Here is a 27,618-nt window from a genome sequence, read left to right as displayed (position 1 = left end):
TAAATGCCTTTGCCAAGAGGAAATTATTTTTACTAGCTGATTGTTAATAGTAAGGTTAAATGGTAGGGGTTAATAATAAGCTTCAGAAATAGAAACTTACAGGGTCACTTTTAGAAACCAATGTAGCAGCCACCCTTCTAGAGGCTCCACCTTCAAGTAAGCAAGCAAGGATGTGGGTGTGTGTTGGTAGGTGTGTGTGTGGGGGTGGTGGTGGTGATGTGTGTATGGGGGGGGGTAGTAGTAGCTGCAGCAGTGCTGGTGCTGGTGGTGGTATAGCCCAGAGGGGCTACTCCCTTAGGATTTCTTTAGCTTACATTTTGATGGAACTCTTCAATTGATATGTTTTCTTTTCTTTTGTCAGTCTTATAAGGCAATTTCTCATATTTTCTTATTTCATCACACTTGAGGAATGTAATAGTCACTGGTTACTAGGAAAGGAAGAAAGTTAGGAGCTAAGATTGACACAATAGCTGAAGAATGGATCAACTTTGATCAATTGTGATACTTCTTGAGATTCAGAGGCAAGCAGATCAGAGTTCTAGGAAGTCTGTCTCAAGTATGGGGTTCAAGGGTTAGTGAAAGATTTTGAAAATTAAAAGACTTGGATTGAAGGATGAAAATTTGATGGACAGATCCTAAGTAGTTGAGTCAGTATCTTAGTAAGTTGACTGTCACAAAGTCAACTAGCATTTGTTAATTGTCTGCTATGACTTTGGGGATACAACAAAAGGCAAATAAAAAATAGATAGTGCCTGTTACCAAGGCCCTTACAGTCAAATGGGGGAGATAACATGTAAGCAACTCTGAATAAACAGCGCATATGCAGACTACATTGGGAGTAATCTCAGAGGCAAATCACTAACAGTAGGACTGGGAAGGACTTCTCTCACAGAGTGGGACTTTAGCTGAGACCTGAAGGAAGCTAGGGAAGCCAGGAGGCAGAGCTGAAGAGGGAGACCATTCCTGGCATGGGGTCCTGCCATGGAAAAAGTTCAAAGTAAAGAGATGGAGTGCAGTGTGAGAGGAACAGCAAGGAAATTAGTACAACTAGATTTTAGAGTACATGGAGTGGCATAAGGTATAGGAAGACTGGATAGATAGGAAGGGACGAGGTTAGGAAGGGATTATCATTGGGATAAACAGAGAGTTTTTATATTTGATCTTCGAGGTGACAAGAAGCCACTGTAGTTTATTCAGTGGGGTGGAGGGTGATATGGTTACACCTGTGCTTTCAGAAGATCAGTTGCACAGCTGAGTTGAGAATGGATTGGTGTAGGGAGAAATGTAGTAGGAGACTTGCTGGCAGGCTATTGTAATAGTCCAGGTGTGAAGTGATGAGGGCCAATGCCAGAAGAGAGAAAGACAGATATTGTAATGGAGAAATTGACCGCTGATTGGATACAGAGTTGAGAGAGTTAAGAATGACACGCAGGTTTTGAGCTTTGGTAAGTAAGAGGATAAGGTAGTTCTAGGCAGTATTAGGGAGGTTACAAAGAAGGGAGTTGTGAGGAAATATAATGGATATGTTGACTTTATGGTAGGACAAGATATATACTAGGCAGTTGGAGATGTGAGATTAAAGTTTTGGAGAGAGATTAGAGCTAAGTGGATAGGTCAGTCTGAGAGCTGTCTACATAGAGATGTTAGCTGAATCCCTAGGAGTTGATGAGCTCACCAAGAGAAATAATCTATAGAGAGAAGAAGGTTCAAGTTAACAGGTCTCATGTGGATGAAGATTCCTCAAAGAAGATAAGAGGCATTTTCAGACAAGAAGAGAACCAGGAGAGTGCAGTGCCATGAAAACCTAGAGAACAAAGAGTATCAGGTGAAGAGGGGGTGTTTGGGAGTCAAAGACTGCAGAAAGTTCAAGAAGGTGGATGTTTTCAGAAGTCTATTAGGAATTTAGAGAAAGGGGAGAGGAGCAGTTGGTCCTTTGAATGGTAGATAGTATTTGGTGGCAGAGAAGAGTGAAGTTCAGGAGTGTTTAGAAGGAAACAGCATGAGCAAATTGCAGAGCATGGACTATATAGGGGTCAAGGAGAAAGCAGGCTTGACCAGAGAAAATATTTGTATTGGAAAATAGAAAATGAAATTGATTAGACAGTGGAGCCAGGTCCATGTACAGGGCCGAGTACAGGAGTTGAGACTCAGTTGTAGATAATGGGGAACGATTGGGGATTCTTGAACAGAAAAATGTGGTTTAAAAAAATAGGATGGGAGAAGAGATTATATCAGATGTATGTGGTATGTGTGCATCACCTCATATAATACTTTATTTCACAATTCTTTCATTTGTATCTATGACATATTACATATTTTTGTTTAGTCATTTTAGTTGTATCTCAACTCTTAGTAACTCCTTTTTGGGGTTTTCTTGGCAAAGAAACTAGAGTGGTTTGCCATTTCCTTCTCCAGTTTATTTTTTGAATGAGGAAACTGAGGCAAAGAAGGTTAAGTAACTTGCCCAGGGTCACACAGCTACTAAGTGTCTAATGCTGAATTTGATCCAGGGTTGATTCACTACCCCTGCACCACTTATTTGCATTATTATTGTATAATACAGTTACCTATATACGTGTCACTAGGTTATTAGCTCCGTAATTGTGAGGACTATGTTTTGTCTTAACTTTTTTGTTGTACCCTGTACCTTTCATAGTACTCTGCATACTGTAGGTGCTGAATTAATATTTTTTAATTGGAATGAGTTCTGTGCATGTGAGTATACATACCATAATTTAGAAACTAGTTGATTAATCTATTTTGCCAGCTAGATGGTGCAGTGTATAGAATGCTGGGCCTGGACTTAGACTCATCTTCTTGAGTTCAAATCTAGCCTCAGATACTTACTAGCTGTGTGAACCTGGGCAAGTAACTTAATCTTATTTGCCTCAGTTTCCTCATCTGTAAAAAGAGCTGGAGAAGGAAATGGCAAACCACTCTAGTATCTTTGCTAAGAAAACCCCAAATGGGATCATGAAAAGTCGGACACAACTGAACAAAGAAAATTAATCTAGTTACTGTAAAGATACTTTGTTTCAGGTTAGTTAATGAATTTCTCCTCCTTTGGATCTCTTTTAGAGAAATGAAGGTGATCTCTTCCATCGACTTTGGCATATAATGAATGAAATCCTAGACCTGCGACGTCAAGTGTTAGTTGGCCATCTCACCCATGACCGTATGAAGGATGTGAAGCGGCATATCACTGCTCGCCTGGACTGGGGCAATGAGTGAGTAATAATAGAGGCTATTTCAGATAATTGAGCATAGCAGGAATTAAGGATAGATAGATCGTGTATGGGTGTAGTGACTAAAAGAACCCAATGCAACTTGCTCCTTTTTTACTGACTAGGTGTGCCTGAGGGCAAGTCATTTATCTGTCTCTCAGTTTTCTTTATTACAAAATGAAGGGTACACATTAGATGGTCTTCATGCACCAAATAGAAGATCCTATGCTTCTTTCATTTAGTCGCAGAGCATGCTGTCCCACACAAGGTCAGGAAGAGCCAACTGCTGCTAACTCAGTTACTCTTGTTCTGAAGCAATGAATCACCAAACACTTATTAAGTACTCACTGTGTGGCAGGCCCCCTAGTAGGCCCTGAGAATATAAAGACAAAAGTGACAGGTCCTTCCATTTCATCAGTGCTGGGCCCTGGCAGCCTTGTGATCTTCTCTAGTTGTGAAGAATAAGAACGTGGACATCCTAGCTAGAAAGGAAATACTCAGGGGAATCATTATGGTCAGTTTTGCCCCTGACTTCAGTCTCTCACATTCTTCAGCTGAGCCTTGCCTTTTGGCCTGGGTATTTGTGCTTCCCAAGTGCCTCTTCTGCACCGTGGCATTTATTTTGAGAAGGTCACCAATGTAATCATGTGAGAAATCCCCCTTCTCTTAACTTTAAAGGAAAGTCTTCTGGCTGGCACAGCTGTGGGGCTCCTTGTAATTTGTTATGCATACAGATTAGCCATTTTGCAGCTTATAGTCTGTTTAGGATAACTCTCTAGATGAGATCCTCTCTTAAAGGGCTTACTTTAAGCACCAGACATCACTTTTTTTTTTCACAGTGGGAGGAAAGCACTTTTTAAGTAGCATCTAATCACTCGTAAACCTCACAAAGCACGCTGCTTCTGGCTGGAAGTAGATGGGGCCTTGAAACTTAGCCGGGGCCCAGCCTAAACTCCATCTCTAGGGGAATCTTTAATGTCCCCTCCAGCTTTAAAGATATTGATTCTAGATTCCTAGAACTCCTGCAGAGAAGATATCTGCATGTGTGATGTTTTGCTTTTACGTTTATGGCAGGTTATATAATAATGCCACGAGTTAATGGAGCCATATCTGAGCTGAGATAATTTTGATGCTTCTCTGGTTTTGATGTATTATTTCTTTCCTTACCTTTCTTGCAAAAAAAAAAAAAAAGAATCTGAGGAGCAATTACCTCTTAAATGGTCTTCTTACCTCAAACCTTTCCCCTCTCTATTCCATGCAATTGACTGAATACCCATCTTACTAGATAAGTCTCATGTTATTTCTTAGCTCAACCTTTAGTTGTATCCCATTGCTTACTAATATTTAACTTGACATTCAAGACTTTCCACAATCTGTCTCCAACTTATCTTTGCTGCCTTTTTGTGTCTTATTTCCCCATCATTCAAAATACATTCCAGCCAAAACACATTACCCACAGTTCTCTGATCTTGTTGTGACCTTTCTTCCTTTATTGCTCTGCACATGCTACCCCCCCCCCCCATCTAGAAGGGTTTCCCTCATGGAGCAATACTTTGTATTTCAAATCATTTTTTTATAAAATTTGGTCCACTTCATATTATCAAGATTTCTAGAAATTTTACACCATCAGTGATGGTAGAACCATCATATAACCCACTCATTTCTTGAGGTCTTACTTGGATTATTTATTTTGCTTGATGCTACCAAAGTCTTTGAAGTTTGTTACTCTTCAATTCTCCCCTTATGCCCTGATTTGACCATTTTTTCAGAGAGGTTTTTAATCTGTCATTGCATCACTCTCCCCATCCTTCTCACTAACTCATGTACTATTTTTTCTTATGTATTTGACCCAGGAAAGTGACATCCCCAGTGATGGGCATGAGTCATTGACAATATCAGCTTTTTATATTTATTAGTAATTTCTTGTCTTTTCTCATTGACTTATGCTACTGATTCTTACTCTAGTTAGAGAAATGCTTGAGACTAACTTATGCATAAGAATGGCTGCACTCAGCATGGTGGAGAATATAGCTAAATTTAAAATACTATAAGAAAATATACATTTTTAGCCTATTCCATAGAGGTAACTCATACATTTCTTTATCTTGTTTTCCAGACAACTTGGATTAGATTTGGTACCTCGAAAGGAATATGCAATGGTGGACCCTGAGGATATTAGCATCACAGAGCTCTACAGATTGGTAAGTATTTAGCACCTTACTTTCATTTATTCTCTTAAGTGCTAATTTTGTGGTTTCCATGGTATTCTTAATATTTACCTAATTTATTAAACATAGATCTTGCCTAATGTTCCAGATCCAATTTAGAGATAAATTCAAGGACGTTAAGAATTAAGGTGACCGTGCCCCAAAACATATTTAATTTTACAGATGCCTCAGAATAATGTGATAGTCTTTAATAAGTCCTCCACTTCGCAGGTACCAAGAAGATAAGTTTGAAAATTAAGTTTCATTTTCCTTTGCATATTTCTTTGCATTGTTCTTGGTCCCAGGATGAATTGAGGTCATTCTTTTTTTTTTTTTTTGTCTTAACATCATCCTTATACAAATCACTCTTCCAAATTACCAAATCCTCTTGAATTAAAAAAAAAGCCTCTCTCACATATTCATTCTTTTTCATTGCTATTATTATCAGGCCAGTTCTTATTAAAATTCCTATTGCTTCTTTCCTGATTCCTACTGTAATATTGCCCTAACTGGTTTCCCTGTCTCTAACCTTTCCTTCTTTAAATCTTTACTACATGGAGCTTAATATTCTTAAGATACTTCTTTGGTCATATCACATCTAAGCTCACTCAAAGACTTACAGTCAGTTCAACAAATTCAATCAAGTTCATCAACTCTTAAGTATGTGCTATATACAATGTACAGTGCTGAGCAGGGCAGGTACAATAATGAAAAGGCACATAATTTCTGTCCTAAAGAGACTTACTGCAATTTAGTGGGGGGAGGGGGAGTTTATACACACATATTTGTGTGTGTATGCATGTACATATGTATTATATATAATACACACACAAAGACATGTACACATATATGAAGAAAATAAAAGGTAGTATGTGATAAGGGCAAAGGAAACAAAGGGCTAGAATAAAATCTAATGAGGAAGAGATCACCTTAAGCTTGGAGAGTAGGGAATATGCAAAGATGTGAAAGGAGGTATGTTTCAGTCACTGAGAGCTGACCTAGGCAAATTTACAGAGATAAGAGAGTCTAAGAGAAGATCAAGGAACAACTAACACTTTTTCAGTGTTCTGTGCCAAGGTATTGTGCTGTGTAATGAAGGACATACAATGATAACATGACATAAATAATTCTTGCTCTTAGGGGCTTGATTAGAATACAAATTTTGAATCTTGGTGTCATAGGCCTTCTTATCTACTCCCATCTTCCCTTTTCCACTATTGTCTCATTATTCCTCTGTGTGAATTCTGAATTATATCTGGACTGGTTTATTCACTCTCCCATTAACTTCCTTTAGTCTTATTCATAGCATTATGATCTTCACATTTCTGCTTATCTAAATCTTATTTACCCTTCAAGGTCTAGATGAAATTCCTCCTCAATTCAACTCTAAAACATTTATTATGGGTCTACTATGGTCCATATACTCTGCTAGGCAGTGAGGATACAAAGGAAACAAAATGAAGCCATTTCCACCTTCATTGAGCTTACATTCTACTGCTGGGAATATATATAATATGAACCTAAATAAGTAAATACAAAGTATATACAAAATAATTTTTATAAGGGAGGATAAGTGAGTAAATGAAATGCAGTTTTATAACATTTATATGTGCTAAGCGCTGGGGTACAAAAACAAAAGCAATATGGTGGCTGCCTTCAAGGAGCTTACATTTTAATAGGGGGAGAGAATACATATTGTGGAGTGGTGCCTAGGAAGGGATGTTTCGGTTTGGAGAATCACAGAGATGGAGAGTGAAGGCATGGGGGAGGTGATTGACATATCCTTGTCAGTACTGATGGTTGCTTTGAATACAGTGCTTGAACAAGAACTAGAGAAAGTAGATATATATGCTGGGAGACAGAGCAGATAGAAGAAGATTGTGGGCTGAAAACATATGATGATCTGAGACTGACTCATCAATCAGGATATCTTGATCCCCATGTGGGAGTACCACAGTTGGATCAGTTAAGTCTTCCAGCATTTGGTCTCTGGAGAGCATCTGGTCTAGGAGCGCTGCATCAAAGCAGATGGAAAGATGACCAGGGTGGATGGTAGGAAGTATCATCTGGGAAAGAGAAAGCTATGAACTGAGGGTCAGGAAAGGCCCCGTGGAAGAGGTTGCATCTGAGCTATAGTTTGAAGGAAGCCAGGGTAGAGGTAAGGATGGATGTCCTACCAGCAGTGGGGACCATTACCTGTGCAAGGATATAAGACCAAGAGATTGACTGATTATAGTTCCTAGAACAAGAAGTTCAGGGGTGGGTAGGCTCTAGTCAGCAAAGCATATGACAAGAAGATTGTGGGGTAGAACCCCTCTGCCATCTTCTCTTAATGTCTCTTTGCCTCTCATTCTTTCTTTCCTTATCTGTATTCTTTCCTCTCTTCTACCTCTCCCTTCTCCTCTTTTTGAAGCACTTCACTTCCCTCTCTCCTCCTCCCTTTTTGAAGTATTTCAGAGATGGAAGAGGTAATCTTATCTACATATTTAATTGCCTTTGATGTCCAGTCAGTTTATCTCTGTATGTTCTTCCCACCGGGGGGGGGGGTGATTCCCCCATTGGAAGTGATGCATGTCAATAAAAGCTAGATGATGGTAAAATACTAAGGACTGCATGGTTGTGGGTACTTACTAATGTTTGTTGAATTGCATAAAAAAGTAGTAGAGGTCATTTGGCCTAAGCATGTCATTTTACGGGTGAGGAAACAGGCCCCAAAAGGTTAAGAGACTTGCTGAGGGTTATACTGACAATAAGGAAGAGAGTTAGGATTTGAAGAAAGGCCCTTTACCTCCAAATCGAGTATTCTTTTCCCTTCAGCTGCAGTTCAATGCCCTTATTGAATAATGATAATGGCTTTCATTTGTTTAGTACTTTTTGTTGTTCAGTCGTTTCAGTCATGTCTGACTCTTTGGTTTTCTTGGCAAAGATAATGGAGTGGTTAGCATTTCCTTCTACAGCTTCTTTTACAGGTGAGGAAACTGAGGCAAACAGGGTTAAGTGACTTGCCCAGTGTCATACAGTTTGTGTCTGACAACAGATTTTAAGTCAGAAAGAGGAGTCTTCCAGGCTCCAGGTCCCAGCACTCCATCCGCTGCACCATCTAGCTGCACTGTTTAGTACTTATCATTTTACAAAGAACTTTGTGCCAGACTTCCTTGTGATGAAGTCAGGCTAGGGTTATTATCTCTTTTTTATAGATAAGGCTAAATGACTTGTGAAGATGTAAAGCTAGGGTCAGAGCTGAGATTCAAACTTGTCTTACTTTGGAACACAAGTGCTCTTAACTGCTACACTGTACTACCTTGTAAGCACGTCGTGGTGTCCTAGTCTCACCAGGGTGAGGAGACAGGTCACTGTGACACTAGTTTGTTTTCCTCTTGAAGAGAAAGGGCTAGACTCTGTAGAACTGAAAGGTGCCGTGTACAATCCCTCCATCTTCTAGGCATCAAGGATCACTGAAGAACCTACTGCTGTGACATTTTCACCAAGATAATTCCTTTAAGCCTTTGGAATGTTTCTCTGTTAGTTACTATGCCTCTGAGGCCTGCCCTTTTCCAACGAGCAACTCCTCAATCTTATATTTGAGACACAGGTAGGTCTCTTCAGAAATCCAGGTTAAAACACCAGGTGAATTATCTGACTTGAGCAATTCATTTTCACCTAGTTGTGTTTATCTGAGTAATGAAATGTGTTAGACCTCATAGTGTTAACATATGTCTCCTTGGAAAGTTTTCCTTAGTGCCAAAAGACGAAATACAGATCTTTTGAGTGGCTAAAAAGCAATTCTTCCCTTGGTCCCTTCTTTCCCCTCTTTAAATTATCCTGCTATTTATGCCTACAGAGTATCAAAATGGATTATTTTTTATGTTGCAAAAGGATAATTTGGGCAACATGCCTTGTGATCCTTGGAGGGCACACAGAGTAATTTGGGTCTAACAATGTGCTCATTATAAGAATAAGAATTAAATCAACCCAAGGAATCTTGGGGAGTATTTTAAGTGTTTTAAGGGAAGGCAATAGCTAAACTGCAGCAAAGGGGATGTGGAAATAGATCATCTTCACATACTTAGGCTGTTTGCTACATAGGTCCCACATTATCATTCATAACATAAAGGCTCTAGATCTAAAGGAAATCCTGAGGCCATTTAGTCCAAACCCCTACTTTTATAAATGGGGAAATTGAGGTCCATGGAAGTTGTGACTTGTCCATTCACGATCAGAAGCATCAGATCCTGTTTCACAATTTCTTGCTCTTGCTATTGTTGTGATTGAAGCACAAAGTTCCCATGGGAGCACATTGAGTTTATTGATAAAGATAGTAATTACCCACAAACACATTCTCTCAACTCCAGTAAGTCAAAAGATCAAGAGATAGGACTGCCTAGCCTTCATGTAGTTTTGGGAAGTGGATGCATAAAACAGTGTGATTGTTTACAAAGTCCAAAGCATCATAGATGATGGAAAAGAATATGATTGGATGGAAGTCAGAAATGCAGGGCTAGCAACAACCCCTCCTTCCATCTTGTTGCTATGGAAAACTCATTGGTGGTATCTAGTGGCGTGGTTGGCTAAGAGTCACAGTGATAACAGTTCAGACTTTCTTGAAGGACAGCCAACATTGCAGAAATAACAGACCTTGGCATTCACCTGCATCTTGCAAGGCTTGTTAGTGAGATAACAGATCTCCCTTAATTGTACATGGGCAGTAAGATGTATAGAGACAATATATTCCTCAGAATTAAGGTGATTTATGAGACAACTTAGCTCAGAGAGGAAAGCTGAACTTCTGAACTTAACAGTGAGACAAAGAAATGTGGCTTAGACAATTTTACAGCACGTTGGAGGTGATACAGAATAGAATCAATTACAAAGTGGAATCAGAATCAGTTTGATTTTCTCCCTATTACTGTAATGGTTCTTCCTAAAAATATTTTCAACAGCTCCCTACAAGTGACTAATTTGAAAGAGGTGACCCAAGGCAATATGGTACAATGGATTCAGAAGCCAGCCTTAGAGCCAGCCTCTGACACATAGTGGCTTCAGGACCCAGGGCTAGGCACTTAATCTGTCAGGACCTGAGACAGTTCTCTTGAATATGAATTGGAGAATAGGTGTGGATCTGCATTCCCTCTTTTAGAGTTCCATATATATACCAATGAAAACACAGAGGTTAGTTTAAAAATTAAAAAGTCATACTGTAACCAGATCTGGATTTGTTTCTCCAGACCCTAAAGTTTGTTATCCTCAGACAAGTCATCTGCAACTTTTACTTTGGGAGCCCCTCAGGCTTCAACTAAATCAGAAATTTCCCTCATCAAGTCACAAGTAAAACTTTTTGGGGGCAAGATGGTGGGGATTTATAGGATTGAGTGGAAGACAGCAATTTTCTTAAATTTTATTCCTGCTTCAAAACCAAATGTCGGTACATAGAAATAGAATCATATTGGTGTGGAGCAAGGGTAGGATAGTGAGAGGGCATGTGACTCAGACTGTAGGTAAAAATTTTACTATCCAGATACCTTTTTATAAAGTTAACTGGGAGGCGGCTAGGTGGTGCAGTGAATAGAGTACCAGCCCTGGAGTCAGGTGGACCTTGAGTTCAAATCCAGAGGCAGATATTTAACACAAAACTAGCCATGTGACCTTGGGTAAGTCACTTAACCCTAATTGCCCTGCCCGCCTCCTTCTAAAAAGTAAAGCAAAACAAAACAAAAAAATTCCTTCCTTCCTTCTTTAAAAAATAAAAATAAAAAGTTAACTGGAAACAAGAAGAGCTCCTACTATGTCCAGTATCTTGAAAGATTAACAACTTTTCCTCCTCTTCTGTGCCCTGCCCCAACCTCCACCCCACCCCAGGGAGATGTTCTTTGCACCTATTGAATTTATTATGATGAACGATTTATGTAGTTGGCTGTAGCTCTTATAAGTATGATATTTCAAGTGGATCCAATTAATGATAAAGATAGTAAAAACTAGAAGATATTGGTGCCTCTAATTAGGTTTTTTAAAATCTTTTTGTAGCAAGCACTCATCTTAGGAATTTTTTTTTGTTCTGAAGTAAAAATCAATCTGTTGTGATATTACATTTACATATTTAGAATACGTGTTTGAAATACATTTGCGATTAAATTAGAAGTATAGCTTTTATAATAGCTAAGGTAGGACTGGAGTTACAGCATTAGCTATGTAACCTTAAGCAGTGTCTACTTATTGAGAAGTTATAAATGCTGGACTATTGTTTAAGGACTGCTGGTCAGTCATGGTCAAACTATTTTTCCCTTTTGTCATCTCAGGAAGACCTGAGTTTGAATCCTACCTCAGATACTTACTGGCTGTGGGGCCTTTGGCAAGTTGCTTCACCTTTCTCTACCTTAGTTTCCCCATCTGTAAAATGGAGAAAATAACAGCAAGTACCTCATAAGGTCGTTGTGAATGTCAAATGTGATAATATTTGGAAAGGGTTTCACAAACCTTAAAGAACTGTATAAGTGTTAGCTATTACTATTTTTGCAAGTGGAGTAAGATTTTGTATTCTCCAGACTACTTATGTCTCCCCTCCTAGTATTTCTAAAAGCCAACAATGCTCTCTTCTCTGAGAAGTTATTGTAATGTTAATGTTTATTCTCACCTTCTTGTGAGAGATATTGTTGTCATTATTGTTGTTCTTGTGAGTTATCTTGGTGGATGGAAGTGGGAGGTCCTTAGGATAACTTGAATTTTATTGTGATGTAATCCCTTTATGTATTTATTCAACAAACACTTATTAAGCACTTACTGTATGCAAAACTGGGAGATGGGTGTGTGTGAAGATATAGAGTTTAGACAAATACCATCCAGCCTTTTCATCTAGTTTTGAACTTAAAGTCTAGCAGGAGATACTTGTCCATGGATAATTACAAAACACAGCATCACCTGCTAAGTATGGAAGATATAAAAGAAAGTGTTAAGTAAATTTCAGTAATTGCACATTCATTTGCCACAGAACATCTTAGAGAAACACCATACTTTTCTAGTAGTTATAATTTAAATATCTTACTCCTTAGGTTTTTAGTGTATAGTTACTTCACAACATACCCTTCCAAATTACAGTCATTGGAATGATCATAGAGATTTGAAGAATTTTGCTGTTTTCCTTTCATTATTCTAAACATACATAGTTAATGTCATTTTTTTCTGGAAGTAAATTCATCAGAATAGATCCTGGAACCCAGATTAAGAGCTGGCAGCAACCTCAAAGCTCATTTTAACCCAGTCCTTTTATTTTTTTGCTTTTTGGAGGGCAGTTGGGGTTGTGACTTGCCCAAGGTCACATGGCTAGTTTTTTGTGTTAAATGTCTGAGACTGGATTTGAACTCAGGTACTCCTGACTCCAGAGCAGGTGCTCTATTCACTGTGCCACCTAGCTGCCCCAACCCAGTCCTTTTATTTCACAGAGGAGGAAACTATGATCCAGAAAGGACCAGTGATTTGCCTAAAGCCCCACAGGTAGTGAGTAGCAGAGTTTGGATTTGACCTCAGTTCCCATGTCTTCAAGTTCTGAGCTCTTTTTAATAATACCACATGAAACACCTGATTGGAAGTGTTGGGTAATGATCCATGAACTTTTTTTAGTGAGTTGTATTATACCTAGTTTTGACACATAAGTAAGAGCTCTTGGTTTTCCATTAAACCAAGGTGAGTATTGAAAGAAAAAAACCTGAAATTTCTCTTCTGACTAGATGAGTCATTAATGGTTATATGTTTTGTGTTATATTGGGAAATTGTAGCTGCCTCCCATTCTGTGCCTATTCTTCGATCTGATGGGTCATTTGACTTTCTTGGCCTATGCTGATCCTATTTTCTCTTTGGGTGGGTATCATTCAGATGGAACACAGACACAGGAAGAAAGACACTCCTGTACAGGCGAGCAGTCACCACCTCTTTGTACAGATGAAGAGTTTGATGTGCTCCAACTTAGGTGAAGAGCTGGAAGTCATCTTCTCACTTTTTGATAGCAAAGAGAATCGTCCAATCAGGTAACCTGTGTGGCATCCTCATAAGACTGTTGTTGTTTTTTTAATATTACAATTTTAAATGTGTTTGAATGACAGGGTTTCCGACTTAAGTATGGCATTGATAGCCATACTTTTATAAAAATGGTTTTGTGTAGTTCATTCTACTTGGTGGTATCTTGTTTTTTTTTTTTTTCTTTTTGGAGAAGGGAAGGCAGGGCAATTGGGGTAAAGTGACTTGCCCAAGGTCACAAGGCTAGTAAGTGTTAAGTGTCTGAGGTTGAATTTGAACTCAGGTCCTCCTGACTCCAGGGCCAGTGCTCTATTCACTGCACCACCTAGCCACCCCTATCTTGTTCTTTGTAAAAGAATTGGTATGTGGATATGTGTGTATATATGCATATGTCTTTATTTGTTCCAAATTTGTACTTCTTGGAATCTTGTGCTATTTCTATCTTGTATTGAGTACAATCTATACTGAATACAAAATAATTGGAAACATTTCTTTTGCTATATAGGGCTTTCAAATGAATTGTGTTTTAAATCTTGGATAGTCCTTTAAAAAAATAACTTTACTTTTTATATTCTTGGAATTCAGAATCTTTGTTGCAAGTGTTTTGAGTCTTGCTTTCATTGTGTAGTATCTTCTCTTTGTAGGAGTTTCGTTTTTGATATTTTGTGTCCAAAAGGACTCATTTCCAACAGCTACAAAATAATTCCTTTGTTATTGGGGGAAAGTCCTTTTTCTCCTTAAAAAGTAAACTGCCTTAAAAAATGGAAATTGAAGTTGAAGAAAAAGTGGCTTAAACTGCAACTTAATAGATGCTATTCTAAAAACTTGTGATATGTGAAAGAAAATCTGCATTTCCCTTTGCTAAAGAAAAAGGAGCATATTTTTGCTTATATGCATAACCTGCTAAAATATCAAAGTGTTTGAGGACTTAATTCACAAGATATTAAAAAACAAACAAAATCTTAATTCAATTGTGCATATGAAATATGACCTTTTTGGAGATATTTCATAATTAACTGTGAGGTAGAAAAGGGTAGGAAAAATGAAATTAATCTTTAGTTTGTTCTTATTATGCAAAATACTTGCTTTTAAGAAGCACTGAGGGTAATCTCTCTTGGAGAACTTTTTAATTAGGTCAATTCAATTCAACAAACAAACATTTATTTTGGGTCTGCAGGGTGCAAGGAATGCAGAATTAAACAAAACAAACAAACAAATATCCCATTGCCCTCAAGAAGCTTAGGTTCTGTTAGATTAATATCGCAATACTTATAGTATATGATTCAATAACAAACTGAAGTATCATTGAGTGAAGAACTCTTTTTACTTGACATTTATTTGTTTACAGGTTTTTTTTTTTAATAGAGCTGATTAAATTTTGGCATCCTTGTTTTAGTTTTAGTCTCTAGCTTCTGCCTTTTCCTTATGCTCCAAATAGTGGCTTTATCTCTTTCCAAATTTCCCTATCAGTTCAGTTCTGGTGGAAAAATCTTTTCTCAGTTTAATTCTTCATCTTCCCAGCCTCCTGTTATTCTCCCAGATGGCCAGTGTCTTCCTGGGATTCTCTCCTCCTGTGTTGCCTCCCCCATTTACCCTCTAGTCTCTGGAAATAATCTGATAAATCCTTTAACATTAACTTGAAAGTGATCTAATCCAAGTTAAGATTATAGATCTTAAAGTGGAAGAGAACTCAGGGGCTGTCTGACTCAAACCCATCATTTGACAAATGAAAAAACTGACACCCAGAGGGATTGTTGTTCACTAGAAACCACACAAGAAGCATCGGAGGCTGTATTTGAATCGAGTCCCTCAGATTACAGAAGTGTTCACCACTTCACCAGGCTGGCACAGTGAGAGCACCAAGCCTGGAGTCAGGAAGACCAGAGTTTAAATTCAGCCTCAAACACTAGATGTGTGACCCTGGGCAAGTCACTTAATCATATTTACCTCAGTTTTCTCATCTGTAAACTGAGCTGGAGAAGGAAATGGCAAATCACTACAGTATCTCTGCAAAAAAAATCCCAAATGGGGACTGAAGAGTCAGACATGACTGAACAACAAAAATGAGGTTGTGTTATCCCTCCCAGAAAGTTTTACATTTCAAGGGGACAAAACAAAGTATTTTAGGCTTCAGCTAGAAGTGGAAGAAATGAAGGGAGTGAAGGCAGTAAGGGTTCATGTCTAAAATAATTTTGCACAGATAGTTTCCTAATGGTAAGTTTTCATGTTAATAATGACTTCCAGCATATCATCTTTTTTCATAGAATGTTCCCTTCCTTCTCAATCCTAGGTAGGCCCTGTTTCTATGCAGGAAATTTCTTTTAACTTAAAAGAAACTCTGGTGGAGTTTTTAAAAAAAACCCTCTATGGATAGAAGAGTCAGAGGAAGAAGATAGAGCGTTTACAATGAAAATAAAATTTAAAAATTTAAAAACAATATAAATTTGATTGAATTCATATTCAGCCAAGTTTTTATTGTGTTAATGAGAAAAAGTACTTGAGCCACCTTCTCTAGGAAACCATTACACACAGACACACACCCACACAGTTTCTGTCCCTTCCCAAGTGAAAGTGTTCTATACTGAGATTTCTCTAGCATTTTCCTTGAGCCTATATTTTGAAAAGACTATATTAATATTAACTATGTTGCTCCCCTATGTTTCATAATTATTTCTGGATGTGTTTTTCCCATTAATTAGATTTTAAACTCCTGGAGAGCAAGGTTTTTGTCAGAGATATCTTTGTAACCCCAATGCCCTATATAATAACTTGCACACAGTGATTTAATAAATGTTTGGCAATAGCTGTAATACACAGATCCCAAAGTTCTTTTTAACCAATAATGTTAATCTCACCCCCAAAGGAAAACTTTTGCTAGACTTGTTATCACAGTTAAATAGACAAAGCTCAATTTCTTTGCTTTTATCTTATCCACCAATTCAGGGAGACACTAGTGAGTAGCAAATTGATTGAAATCAGACGATGAAAGGAAGGAGAAAAAAAAAGTCTCAGTTGATAAGCCTGTGACAGAAAGCTAAGCATCATGGTTAACTTCAACACTTCCAGGACTCGTGATTTCCTCAGTGTGGGGTTTCCTTTCATTGACTCAGATGATCCCCTCTCTGCCCCTAGATTTGCCTTAGTAATCAATCCTCATGCTGTAGATGAATAAAATTTATTACTTATTAATGAATTTATGGTTTAGAATTTCTCTGAACATACCTTGGATAAATCTTAGGCAACAGGCATCCATGAACTAACTTGTATTTGAAGTCTCTTTACTTAATAACCTGTTAGAACTTTTGCTGCACTAGAATAGACCTAAGGGACCCAGGGTCACCTTGGCACCAGGTTTTGGAGTTGTAGTAGTACATTAGAGCATGGACATTTGTAGACTCCCTATCTTCCCAATCTCATAAAAAGATGGATTTGGAAACCAGATTATCTATATATAATAAAAATTGTTGTTCTCAAATTATTCTTTGCAATTGTCTAACCATTTTGGTTTTTACTGGTACTTCAGACTGAGTGCCTAATTGATTTTGATTTTGTAATATATAATAATCACATTGGACACTTTTCATTTTAATTCTTATGCAATAGAACTCCCTGCTATTAACTTGCTTTTTAAATATATATATATATTTTTTTCTTATCACCAGGTATAATAAATTTTCTTCTTTTTAAATAAAAAATAGGCACCAATCATAAATGGTTGCCTAATTTTCTTTGAATAAGGTCTGTGGTTTTTTTTTAGAAATTGCTGCTTTTATTATTAGCCTCCAAGCTAAGCACTTCTATTTAATATTAATATGCTATACTTACTGAAATTAATTTACCTCTGAAGCATATTCATTGAATCATAGAACAGGAAGGTTCTCCAGCGACCATCTAAGGTCTAGAGATCATTCTTTGAGATCTCTTACAGATCCAGATCTGTGATCCCCTAAGGCCAGGATGTTGTCTGCTTTCCACCTGTGCCAGAGTCAATAAACTCTAGTGAGGTGTGCTATCTAATCTGGGAAGTTTTATTACTTGAAAGAGATGCATGATGGCATCATTGAGCTGTCTGCATCATATAACCCCTCATAGAGCTCTAGGCAATTCTCTAAGACTATAAGTTGCAGAAATGGTATGAGCTATATTAGTAGAGGGATTTTACTCACTGAGGAGTTGGCTATATCTAAGAAATTATAGGTCTGGTCTTTGACCTGATTATCATCATCATCATCATCATCATCATTATTATATTGCTAATTACAAACTCTTTGTATACAGATGAATCCTTTCAAGAAATGATACTTACCCTCTCTCCCACCTCCCACTCTCAGATCCCCACCAAAAATTGATTTTTGCCTAGAAAGTTTCTTTTTTTGTAAATTCTCAGCTAAATGGTTTATTTATTTTAATTTTGGGGAAGTTTCTTTTTTAAAATTTTATTTTTTCTCAGCTACATATAAAAAACATTTTTTTTCTTTTTTGGAGGGTAATTGGAGTTAAGCAACTTGCCCAAGGTCACACAGCTAGTTTTTTTGTGTGTGTGAGTTAAGTGTCTGAGGCTGGATCCAAACTCAGGTCCTCCTGGCTCCAGGACCAGCGCTCTACAAAAACATTTTTAACATTAGTTTTTTTCTTAAATTTTGAGTTTCAAATTATTTTCCTCCCTTCTTCCTCTCTCCCTTCAAGAAGACAAATAGTTTGATGTAGATTATACATGTGTGGTCATGTAAGAATTTTCCATATTAATCATGTTGCAAAAGAAAATGACGATAAAAAAAGGAAGAAAGCAAAAAAAAAAAAAAAGATGTATATTCAGACTCCATCAGTTCTTTCTCTGGAGGTGAATAGTGTTTTTCATCATAAGTCATTTGGAATTGTCCTGGACCATTATATTGCTGAGAATAGGTAAGTCATTTACAGTTGATCATTACATAGTATTGCTGTTACTGTTTACAATGTTCTCCTGGTTCTGCTCACTTTGCTTTGTATCAGTTTGTGTAAGTCTTCCTGGGTTTTTCTGAATACATCCTGCTTGTTATTTCACCAAGAAGGTTTCTTACTGGTTTGCCCATTTAAGCTCCAAAATGAAACTATATTTCTGTCCATGTCAAGTACTTTGTTGTCTTTGCTCGTGTTGATCCTTACACCTGAATTTTTTTCTTCAGTCTTTGTCTACTTAATTCTAAAAACTCTTTAAAGTCAGTGTCAAATGTAATTTTTTTTTCCATGAAGGCATCTATAATTTCCCCAATAATAATTATCTTTCTCCCCTTAGACCTCATGTACCACTCCCTTTGGAGAGTTCATGTATTTAGCAAATATTATTTTGTATTATATTGATGTAAACATAATATATTATATTTATGTTTATCTCTTATCCCCCTCATAGATGCTAAGCTTTGTAGAGCATACATCATGTCTTATTAAAATTCAGTAGCTCTCCCAGCACAATGTTTTCAGTGGAGTAGATGCTTAAATAAACGTTAGTTGAATTTTAGTTGAGTTGAATTGAAATGCTAAGTGTTGAAAGGAGATAAATTCTTTAATTATGGAAATTAAGGTAATTCATCATAGTTTTATTAATCTTTGTCTATTATAATTTGTTAATTATTCAAATTTCAGACTAAATCATATTTCAGTGTATAAAAGGCAGAGTGATATAGAACAGATATATCAAACATGTTGCCATGGGTCAGATCAAACATGTTGCATTTGATCTCCAACTTTACCCAGTACATTTGGAACCAGGTTCAAATGTAATTGGGAAATATTTCGCTAAATAAAAATATAGTAAGACATAGATAATCCTAATATGTGGTTTCTGAGTCAACATGTAGCTGCAAGGATTCTTATTGCAGTTGATTGGCTCTTTTTTCCATCTGAGTTTTACATCACTGGTGTGGAGGATAGACTGAGGAAAATCTGGGTTCATATCCCACCTCATACACTTACTAGTTGTGTAACCCAGGACAAATCACTTGACCTCTTAGAACCTCAAATTTCTCATGTGTAGAATGAAGAGGTTGACTCAGTGGCCTTCAAAATCCTTTCCAGCTCTAAATCTAGGATTCTGTGGAATATAAAAATAATAAAGCTCTCCATAAACTGAGACCTGGGAAATACCTTAGCTTACAAAGGACAAGGTCTTCCACTGTATCCAGGGTCCTCTCCAGTCTATATCTGACATATCCCGATCCATATCTTGCCCCTAGACCCATATGACTCGGGAGGAGAGAGTGAGGCTAGTGACTGCACATTTCTGCCTCACTTAAATCCAGTTCACTTGCAAGTCATGATATCACCTTTCTGATGTCATGGTCCTCTTTGAGAATGAAGGACAAATAACAGCAACCACAAAGCTTTCCAAATCTGAGCATACAGCCCACTTATTTCAACTGTATTTTACACTGTGGCATTTTTCTATAAGAGAAATAGAATTTATACACTCCTTTGGGGTTAGTTATAGTAGACTTTGATCTGTACCATTTGACCATATTTTGCCTATTCATATTCCTAGTTTCAAAACCCCGGTGATATCCATAAAGTCTTCCATAACTTTCTTGCCTTAAAGTGAACATTTCTATCTTCTATACTCTAACACCCACTTTTAAACTCTTCTGATGCCTGTACCATTGCTTGGGTAGTTCACCACGTGACATTTCTCCTCGTACTGTCTTGAATCCTTCAAGCTTTATGTTGTTGCTTTACTTTTCATTTGTACATCTTATCTAAACTGAAAGAGGCATAGACCATATCAAACATTTCTTCATATTTCCCTTGGTGCCTTGCATGGAGAAGGTAGTCATGAAATATTAATTGACAGTTTGGTTAAAAAAAAATCACAGTTCCCAAATGCTTGTACAACTCCACGTTTTGGAGAGATTAAGTCATAGGGCAAATACCGCCAACTAGAATAAGTCAAATTCTATTCTACCTGAAGGACTGTCTTAACTCTTCCTATGCAGAAGATAGAAATTTTAGCTGAGATGATTTGGCATGGGAGTGGGTTAGAAACAAATGATTAGATCTGTTAAGTCTGGCAGTATATACGTTTGTCCACCTCCTTAGTCCCACCACAGCCCCACCCCCTTTACAAAGTAAAAAAAGTGGGGAGGTTCTTATAACTCTTCTTTGGAGTCAAACTTATTCACTGCAATAATTACACAGCATTTACTTTGTATTTAGAGAGTTTTGTTGTGTTTGTTTCTTTTACTTAAATTGTTGTATATTGAATTAGTTGTGTGTTGTTGGTGTGTATGTGTCTGTGAAATTATAGCACGTGGGTGACTCACTTTGACCTTATAGTCTATTAAAACCCCAAAGTCTCTTTACTGCCAACTACTATTAAACCATATTTCCCCAACCTGCACCTACAAAGTTTATGTTTTGAATCCAAGTTCAAGAGGAAATATTAGGGAATGCAGCATTACAAAATGTACAAAATGGATGGAGCACTCTCTCTCCGTGTCTCTCTGTATCTGTCTCCCAGTTTTAGTATAGCTGTCTTCATATCTTGCTTATTTATTATCTGTTCAATCAAGTCAGTTCAGTAGTGAACCAGTAAACATTTAGTAATTGACTACTATGTATCGGGCACTGTGCTAAGTGTTGGAGATACAAATGAAGGCAACAAACAACAACAAAAATGGTTCTGATGGAATCCTAATAAAGTTGCCCCCAGCCCCAATATTCAAACTTCATTATAGGCCTGCCCCTACTGAACAGCAGGCCCACTGTATCTACCTAGCCCCACCCCCCCCACCAATGTCTTGACTTCTTTGTATATGCCTCACTGCTCACTAGAACAACAGGTGTGTCCCTGAACTCTTAGTTCCCACAGAAACAGCAGGTGTGGGAACCTAGCCATTGCCTCTACCTGGTCTCTGCCCCCAGACCCATTCCCACAAAAACAGGTGTGTTATTGTATTCAATCACAATCACATCATCCATCTAGCCCAAGACAGGACCACAATAGCTAGCCAGTTGGAGGGCAGAATGACCAGAATGTTTAACCACCAAACCATAGATGGGACCCCTCCTCCGTTACCTAATCCTTTAACAAACTCCTCCTTTTTAATATTAATGATATTCCTCTATTCTATGTAAGTTTCTGTTGTGCAATTGCGTCTTTACCCTATACAAATCCATCTTGCTTTCTCTAAAGTTGCTGGTTCCTCTTGGAATTTAGCCTGCTTCACGAGAGGCGTCAATCTCAATAAATGCCTATACTTGGATTAGAGGTGGTCTGACTGAATTCTTTGAGATGGTTCCACCACAACACATCATGAAATCGCAACAGTTTTTGGATGGGCAGAACCCCAACCTCGACAGTTTTTGGCATCCCTGGGTTTAAACCGCAGCAGCTTCTGCCCTCAAGAGCTCACAGGCTTAAGGGGGAGACAGCATGAAAATGACTACATACACAATATAGACAGGTAAATGAACTGAAGGAAGTTATAAGCATCACAGATGATCCAGAAAGCCTTCTTGTAGAAGGTGTCATTTTAGCTGGAACTTGAAAGTGGCCAGGGAAACCAGAAGGCAGAGCTGAGTTTTTCAGCCACAGGGGACAACCAGTTTCAGGAGTTGCAATGCCTTACGTGAGATACAGGAAGGAGAACAGTCCCTGGGTCACAGAGTATATTTGGAGAGAGAGGAGTGAGGTGTAAGAAGACTTGAAAGGTAGGAGGGGGCCATATGGTGAAGACTTTGAAAGCCAAGTAGATGGTTCCATATTTAGGACTGGAAGTGATAGGGAGCTTCTTGAGTTTATTAAAAGGGTGAGATTACCAAATTTGCAGCTTCAGAAAGATGACTTTGATAGCTTTGTGGAGGATTAAGTGGATTATGGAGAGACTTGTGTCTGGGATACCAACCAGCAGTTTCCTGAGGGGATGAAGGCCTGTACTATAGTGGTGCTGGTTTCAGAGAGGAGGGAGATATAGGAGAGAGATTATAAAGGTAGGAATGACAAAACTTAACAAGGAATTTGATATGGGGGGGCATGAGAGAGAATGGGGAATTAAGGAATATATGAAGATTGTAAGCCTGGGTAACTGAGAGGATAGTGGTACCCTGGATAGTAATTGGGAAATTTGGAAGAAGACTGGGTTTGGGGGAAGGATAATGAGTTCAGTTTTGGATGTGTTGATTTTAAGATGTTTATGGAACTTAAAATTCAAGATGTTTAATAGGATGTAATCCAAAAGGCTGTTGGAGATCTGGGACTGGAGGTTGGTAGAGAGGTTGGAGTTGGATACGTAGATTTGAGAGTGATCTGCATAGAGATGATAATTGAATCTTTCAGAGCTGTTGAGATCATCAGGCAAAAATAGTATAGAGGTAGAAGAGAAGAGAGCCCAGGAGATAATTAACAGGTGTGTCCTCAATAATGGTCCTTCCATTGATCAGTCAGTCAGTAAACATGTATTAGGCATCTGCTATGTGCCAGGCACTCTGCTAAGCAATGGAGGAAAGAACAACAACAAAAGCTAGTCTTTGCCTTCAGGAAGCTTGCAATCTAATGGGGGGGGGGGGGAAGATACAACACAAAAGGAAGCCAGAAAGCTTCCTTTTTTCCCTTTCTCTTTTCTGGGGAGAGGTATCCAAGTACCTTGTGTGGGGAGCATGATCATGATGGATTCTAGCCCAAAGGAGCAGAGCCAGGTGGTAAATGAAGAGGAAGCTGACCTGGGATTCCTCCTTAATTGGAATCTTTTGGAGAAGTTCATTGCTCAACCCTCCCATCAGAGAACCAGAATATATATGAAGATTGCTGATGAGATGTAAGTATGGTGCAGTTTTGCAGTATGATGAGGTTCCTGAGCCATGATCTTTAAGGGATCCAGTTTAAAGGTATTCAGTCAGGGGTAAAATGAAACTGAGAAGGAGCATTAGGCAGGAGGAGAACTAAGACAGAGTTAGTGTCAGACACTTTAAGAGAAGAGTTTCAAGGAAAAGAGAGTGATTAACAGTGTCAAAAACTATAAAGAGGTCAAGAACAATGAGGACTGAGAAAAGGCTGTTAAATTTGGAGAGTAAGAGATCATTGGTAACTTTGCAGAGTGCTGTTTTTATTTTATGATGAAGTTGGAAACCGGATCATAAAGAGAGTGAGAGGAAAGGCATTGGAGTCTTGGTTATAGACAGCCTTCTCAAGGAGTTTAACCACAAAAGAGGAGATATGGGTTGGTTGCCACTGGGAATAGATGAATCAAGTGAGGGGTTTTTGAGAATGGGCCAGTCATGGGCATATTTATAGGCAATAGGAAAGGAATCATAGACCATTAGACAAGGAGAAACTGAATATAAGTGAGAGAGTAGAGATGATAGAGAGGGCAATTTGCTAGAGAAAATAGAATGAAATGAGATCACTTGTGCATATAGAAGGATTTGTCTTGGCAAGGAGGGAGACTACTTCTTCATGTAAGACCAGTGAAGGATGATGAAAGTTGCAAAATGTATCTTGGTGATGTGAGATGAGGAATAGGGGAGAAGAAGCAGCTCATGGAGAATAGCCTAAAATTTTTTAGCAAATTGTAAGGCAAAGTTCCCAGCTGAGAAGAGTGGCAAGAGGTATGGTGAGGGGAAACTAAAGGAAGTTCAAGGAGGGATGGATGGCCAATGTGGTAAACAAGATAGAGTCAGTTAGAGAGGTATAAAAGGATTGCCCTGCCAAAGTGAGTGTCCAGCTAAGATTAGGTAAGGAAAAGTTATTGGGGATCCATTCAGCATGTGTTATCAATTTTGTTTAGTTTATTTTAGCAGTTTATAAGTACAGGTCAAGGCATTGAATGGTGGGAGTGTTTCAAGGTCGAAGCTTGGAAATGGCCTCGAGAAGAGAACAAAGTGGAGTTGAACTGGTTCACCAAGGGATCAAGGATAAAGAAGGAAAGGGATCATAAATGGTGCAGAAGTGATATCTTTAGAAAGAGCTGAAAAGTTGAAGGACTGCAAGTGACAGTGAGGATGAAACATCAGATTTGGAGTTGCCAGAGGGACACGTGGGGGAGTTGGAATACTTCATGCTCCCCACTCCCACTTCCGCATATACTCCCTACCACCATCTCTCAGGGCCTTCTCTTCCTTTGAGGTTTACTCAGTCCATATCTACCAGCCAATCAAAATTTTGGTAGCTCTGTTCTAATGAGCTGTAAGATGCCTCCTTTATTTCCACAGTGAGTTCAGTTCTTGGCTCACAGTCCATTTCTCCTCCCCAAATCCTGCCCTCCCATTAGTGGACTTAAACATACATATTGATATTCTGTCAAACACTTTGACATCCCAGTTCCTCAGTTCACTCATTTCCAATTTCACTCCTCCAGCCCACTTCAGCTAAACAGGGAGATGGTCATATTTTTGTTCCTACCATCTCCCACAAATGTACTGTTTCATTTAGTTTATGGATTTCTGAAATTCCCTTATGTGGTCACAATCTGCTGTCTTTCCACCAGGTTTCAGTGAGAAGTAGAGCATGGAAGGAATAGGGGAAAATATTTAAGATGAAAGAGAGTGAAGTCAACAAGCATTTATTCATTGACTATATGTGTGACCTTGGGCAAGTCACTTAACCATCTTTGAACTTAATTTCTTCATTTGTAAAATGAGTGGGTTGTGCTAAATTCCCTCTGGTGTTCCTTTCTGCTTAGAAGTTGCAGTAGATAGAGTGCTAGACCTGGAGTTAAACAGACATGAGTTCAAATATGGTGATCTTTGATATCACCATACATAGTTACTGGACAAGTCACTTCAACTTTATCTGCTTTATTCTCTTCATCTATAAAATAGGGATATTAAGGGCACCCAGCAAAAGAAAAAAAGATAATATTTGTAAAGTGCTTTTGCATCCCTTAAAGATCTTTAGAAATGTTTATTGTTGGGGCGGCCAGGTGGCTCAGCGAGTAAGAGCACCGGCTCCAGTGTCGGGATGACCTGGATCAAATCCGGGCTCACATACTCAGCACCACACCCAGAAATAACTGGCCGTGTAACCTTGAGCAAGTTACTTAACCCCGATTGCTTTAAAAAAAAAAAAAGAAATGTTTATCATTGTTATCCATTATCAGCTGTTCCATGGGTTCCTTTAAGGCTTAGCTTAAATCTTACCTTCTTCAGGAAGGCTTTCCTGCCAAGCCCTGTCCACCCAGTGTCTTCACTATGATTACTTTATAATTATTCATATTTTAATGTTCATAATAGTTTGCATATAGTCGTCCTTATTAAAATCTGTAGGTAGCAGCCATGCATTGACCTTCTTTAGATTCTCCACATTTAACCCAATGCCTGCTATATAATAGATGCTTAATAAATTCTTGTCGTTATTGATGACAGTGGTGATTCTATGTTTTTTCAGTCCCTCCCCTGATAGTCCTATAATTTTCTGATTGCTTTTTTTATTTGCCACCTATTAGAGTTTTTTGTCGTTTTTTTTTTTTTTTATCCCCTGTCTCCATCCCCATTCCCACTTGAAAAACAACTGGAGTTCTCCCTCATTTGGCAGAAGCTGAGATGTATCTTTTCCTATTCTAAAAACTTGAGGTCAGTCAGAGCAGAGTTCATCTGCAGAATTACCTGAGGGAACTTTGTGGTTCAGGCTCTGTCTCTGACTCCTTCACTTCGCTTAAGCTCTTAATAATGCTCAGAAATGAGTATTGAGGCTGCCTGAAGATAATCTCCAAACTTAGGACCTTTGGGGCTCATGCTGGATGCCTATTACAATTTATTACAATTTTAGGATTAAGATATTTTCTGAGATATCTTACTGTCAGCAAAAATCTTACTTACTCTTCTTTTAAAATCTACCTTCTTCAATTGATTATGAAGTGGCTTGACCTCAAGGTTGACTGAAGGTCCAATTGCACAGGTATACTGATAAGATAAAATCTCTTGGCAAAAATAGATTTTGAGCTGGGGGGAAGGAAGCCTGAGGGTCATTTTTTAAAAGAAATGATTCATTTCTGGGAAGTAATTTAATTAGCAACATATTTGCCAACGCAGATCAGCTTAAAATTGATTTTGGAGAGTCAAGAGAAATAGAGTTGTAAATGGAGACCCCATGAATCCAGAACATAAGGTAAACCTGTCATTTGAGCCACTTGGCCTATTTTTATATTTCATCAATGAGTAGAGTTATACCTGAATCACCCTCTCTTTATTCCAAAGGACTTCTTCATCTGTGTTTGTCCTAGATATATATGGAGATATAAATATGGATATGGATAGATAAATAGATACACAGATATAAGTAAATAATAAACATTTATTAAGTACCTACTGTCTGTCAGGCACTGTGTGAAATGCTAGGGATGCAAAAAAAAAAAGCTAAAGACAGTTCCTGCCTTCGAGGAGCTTATAGTATGCGTATGTGTATATATGCATACATGTTTAATATGTGCATATATTGTACATATATATAATACATATTTTATAGGTGTATATATGTAATTTAACTATAGAATTACCATAAAGGTCTTTGGTACAATGGGAAAAGGGCAGGGCTTGGAATTGAAAAGGCTTAGGTTCAATTTCAGCTTCACACACCTTAGGCAAGTCACTTAACTACCTCAGTTTCCCCACATGCAAAACGAGGGGGTTGGACTCGTCCTCTAAGTTCCCTTTTAACTCTAAATCTATGATCCTACAATCCTGACCTCAGAGTCAGGATGGACCAGAGTTTATAATAACTCAGATTTTTTTAGTCTTTTACAGTTGACAAAGACTTTTCCTTACCTTTTTCTAACTTGTTATTTTCTGTCTTAGTAAGGGGTGTGGATAGTATCCCACCTTTCTTGGGTTGACTTCTCATAGGGAATTGTAGGCCATGGAATCATGTCTGTTATTTCTGTGCATAATAAAGGCTTGTTGATTAATTTCTCTGAACTTGAAATCTATCATCACAAAATTTTGCATGTGTCTGTGTCTGGCTTTCTCCTTTTTAATTAAGCCTTAAAATGTTACACAAATTCGAGTTGCTATTGTTATTTCCTTATCCACTGGGAATATTAAGTTGGAAGGTGCTTCTTCCTTAGTTTCTATACTATCTATTCCATCAATAGATTTAGATTCAGTTCATCTCCCATTCTACCTTTTGACTTACAGAGAAGTCCAGAATTTAGCATCTGCTCTTCTTTTAGCCAAAAAAGAGCTCCAGGTGATTTTTGAATAATTGGTTTAATGCTGGAAGG

At 38.1% G+C, this 27,618-nt stretch overlaps 1 protein-coding gene across 1 annotated transcript in view; it reads left to right on the top strand.

The window, feature by feature from the left end:
* The window catches only part of DOCK4 (dedicator of cytokinesis 4), a 577,420-nt gene that overhangs the window by 260,646 nt on the left and 289,156 nt on the right, over positions 1–27,618 (top strand). The window contains exons 6-8 of the mRNA XM_069107030.1: positions 3,079–3,227; positions 5,341–5,425; positions 13,295–13,446. Coding sequence (XP_068963131.1) covers positions 3,079–3,227; positions 5,341–5,425; positions 13,295–13,446 — 386 coding nt within the window. The remainder of the gene's footprint in view (positions 1–3,078; positions 3,228–5,340; positions 5,426–13,294; positions 13,447–27,618) is intronic.

The sequence above is a fragment of the Petaurus breviceps genome, unplaced genomic scaffold, assembly GCF_028583685.1.
Source record: "Petaurus breviceps papuanus isolate PSGF00001 unplaced genomic scaffold, PetGlider_PUasm1.0 84, whole genome shotgun sequence".
Classification (NCBI taxonomy): domain Eukaryota; kingdom Metazoa; phylum Chordata; class Mammalia; order Diprotodontia; family Petauridae; genus Petaurus; species Petaurus breviceps.
This window is presented reverse-complemented; position numbering and strand designations above follow the sequence as displayed.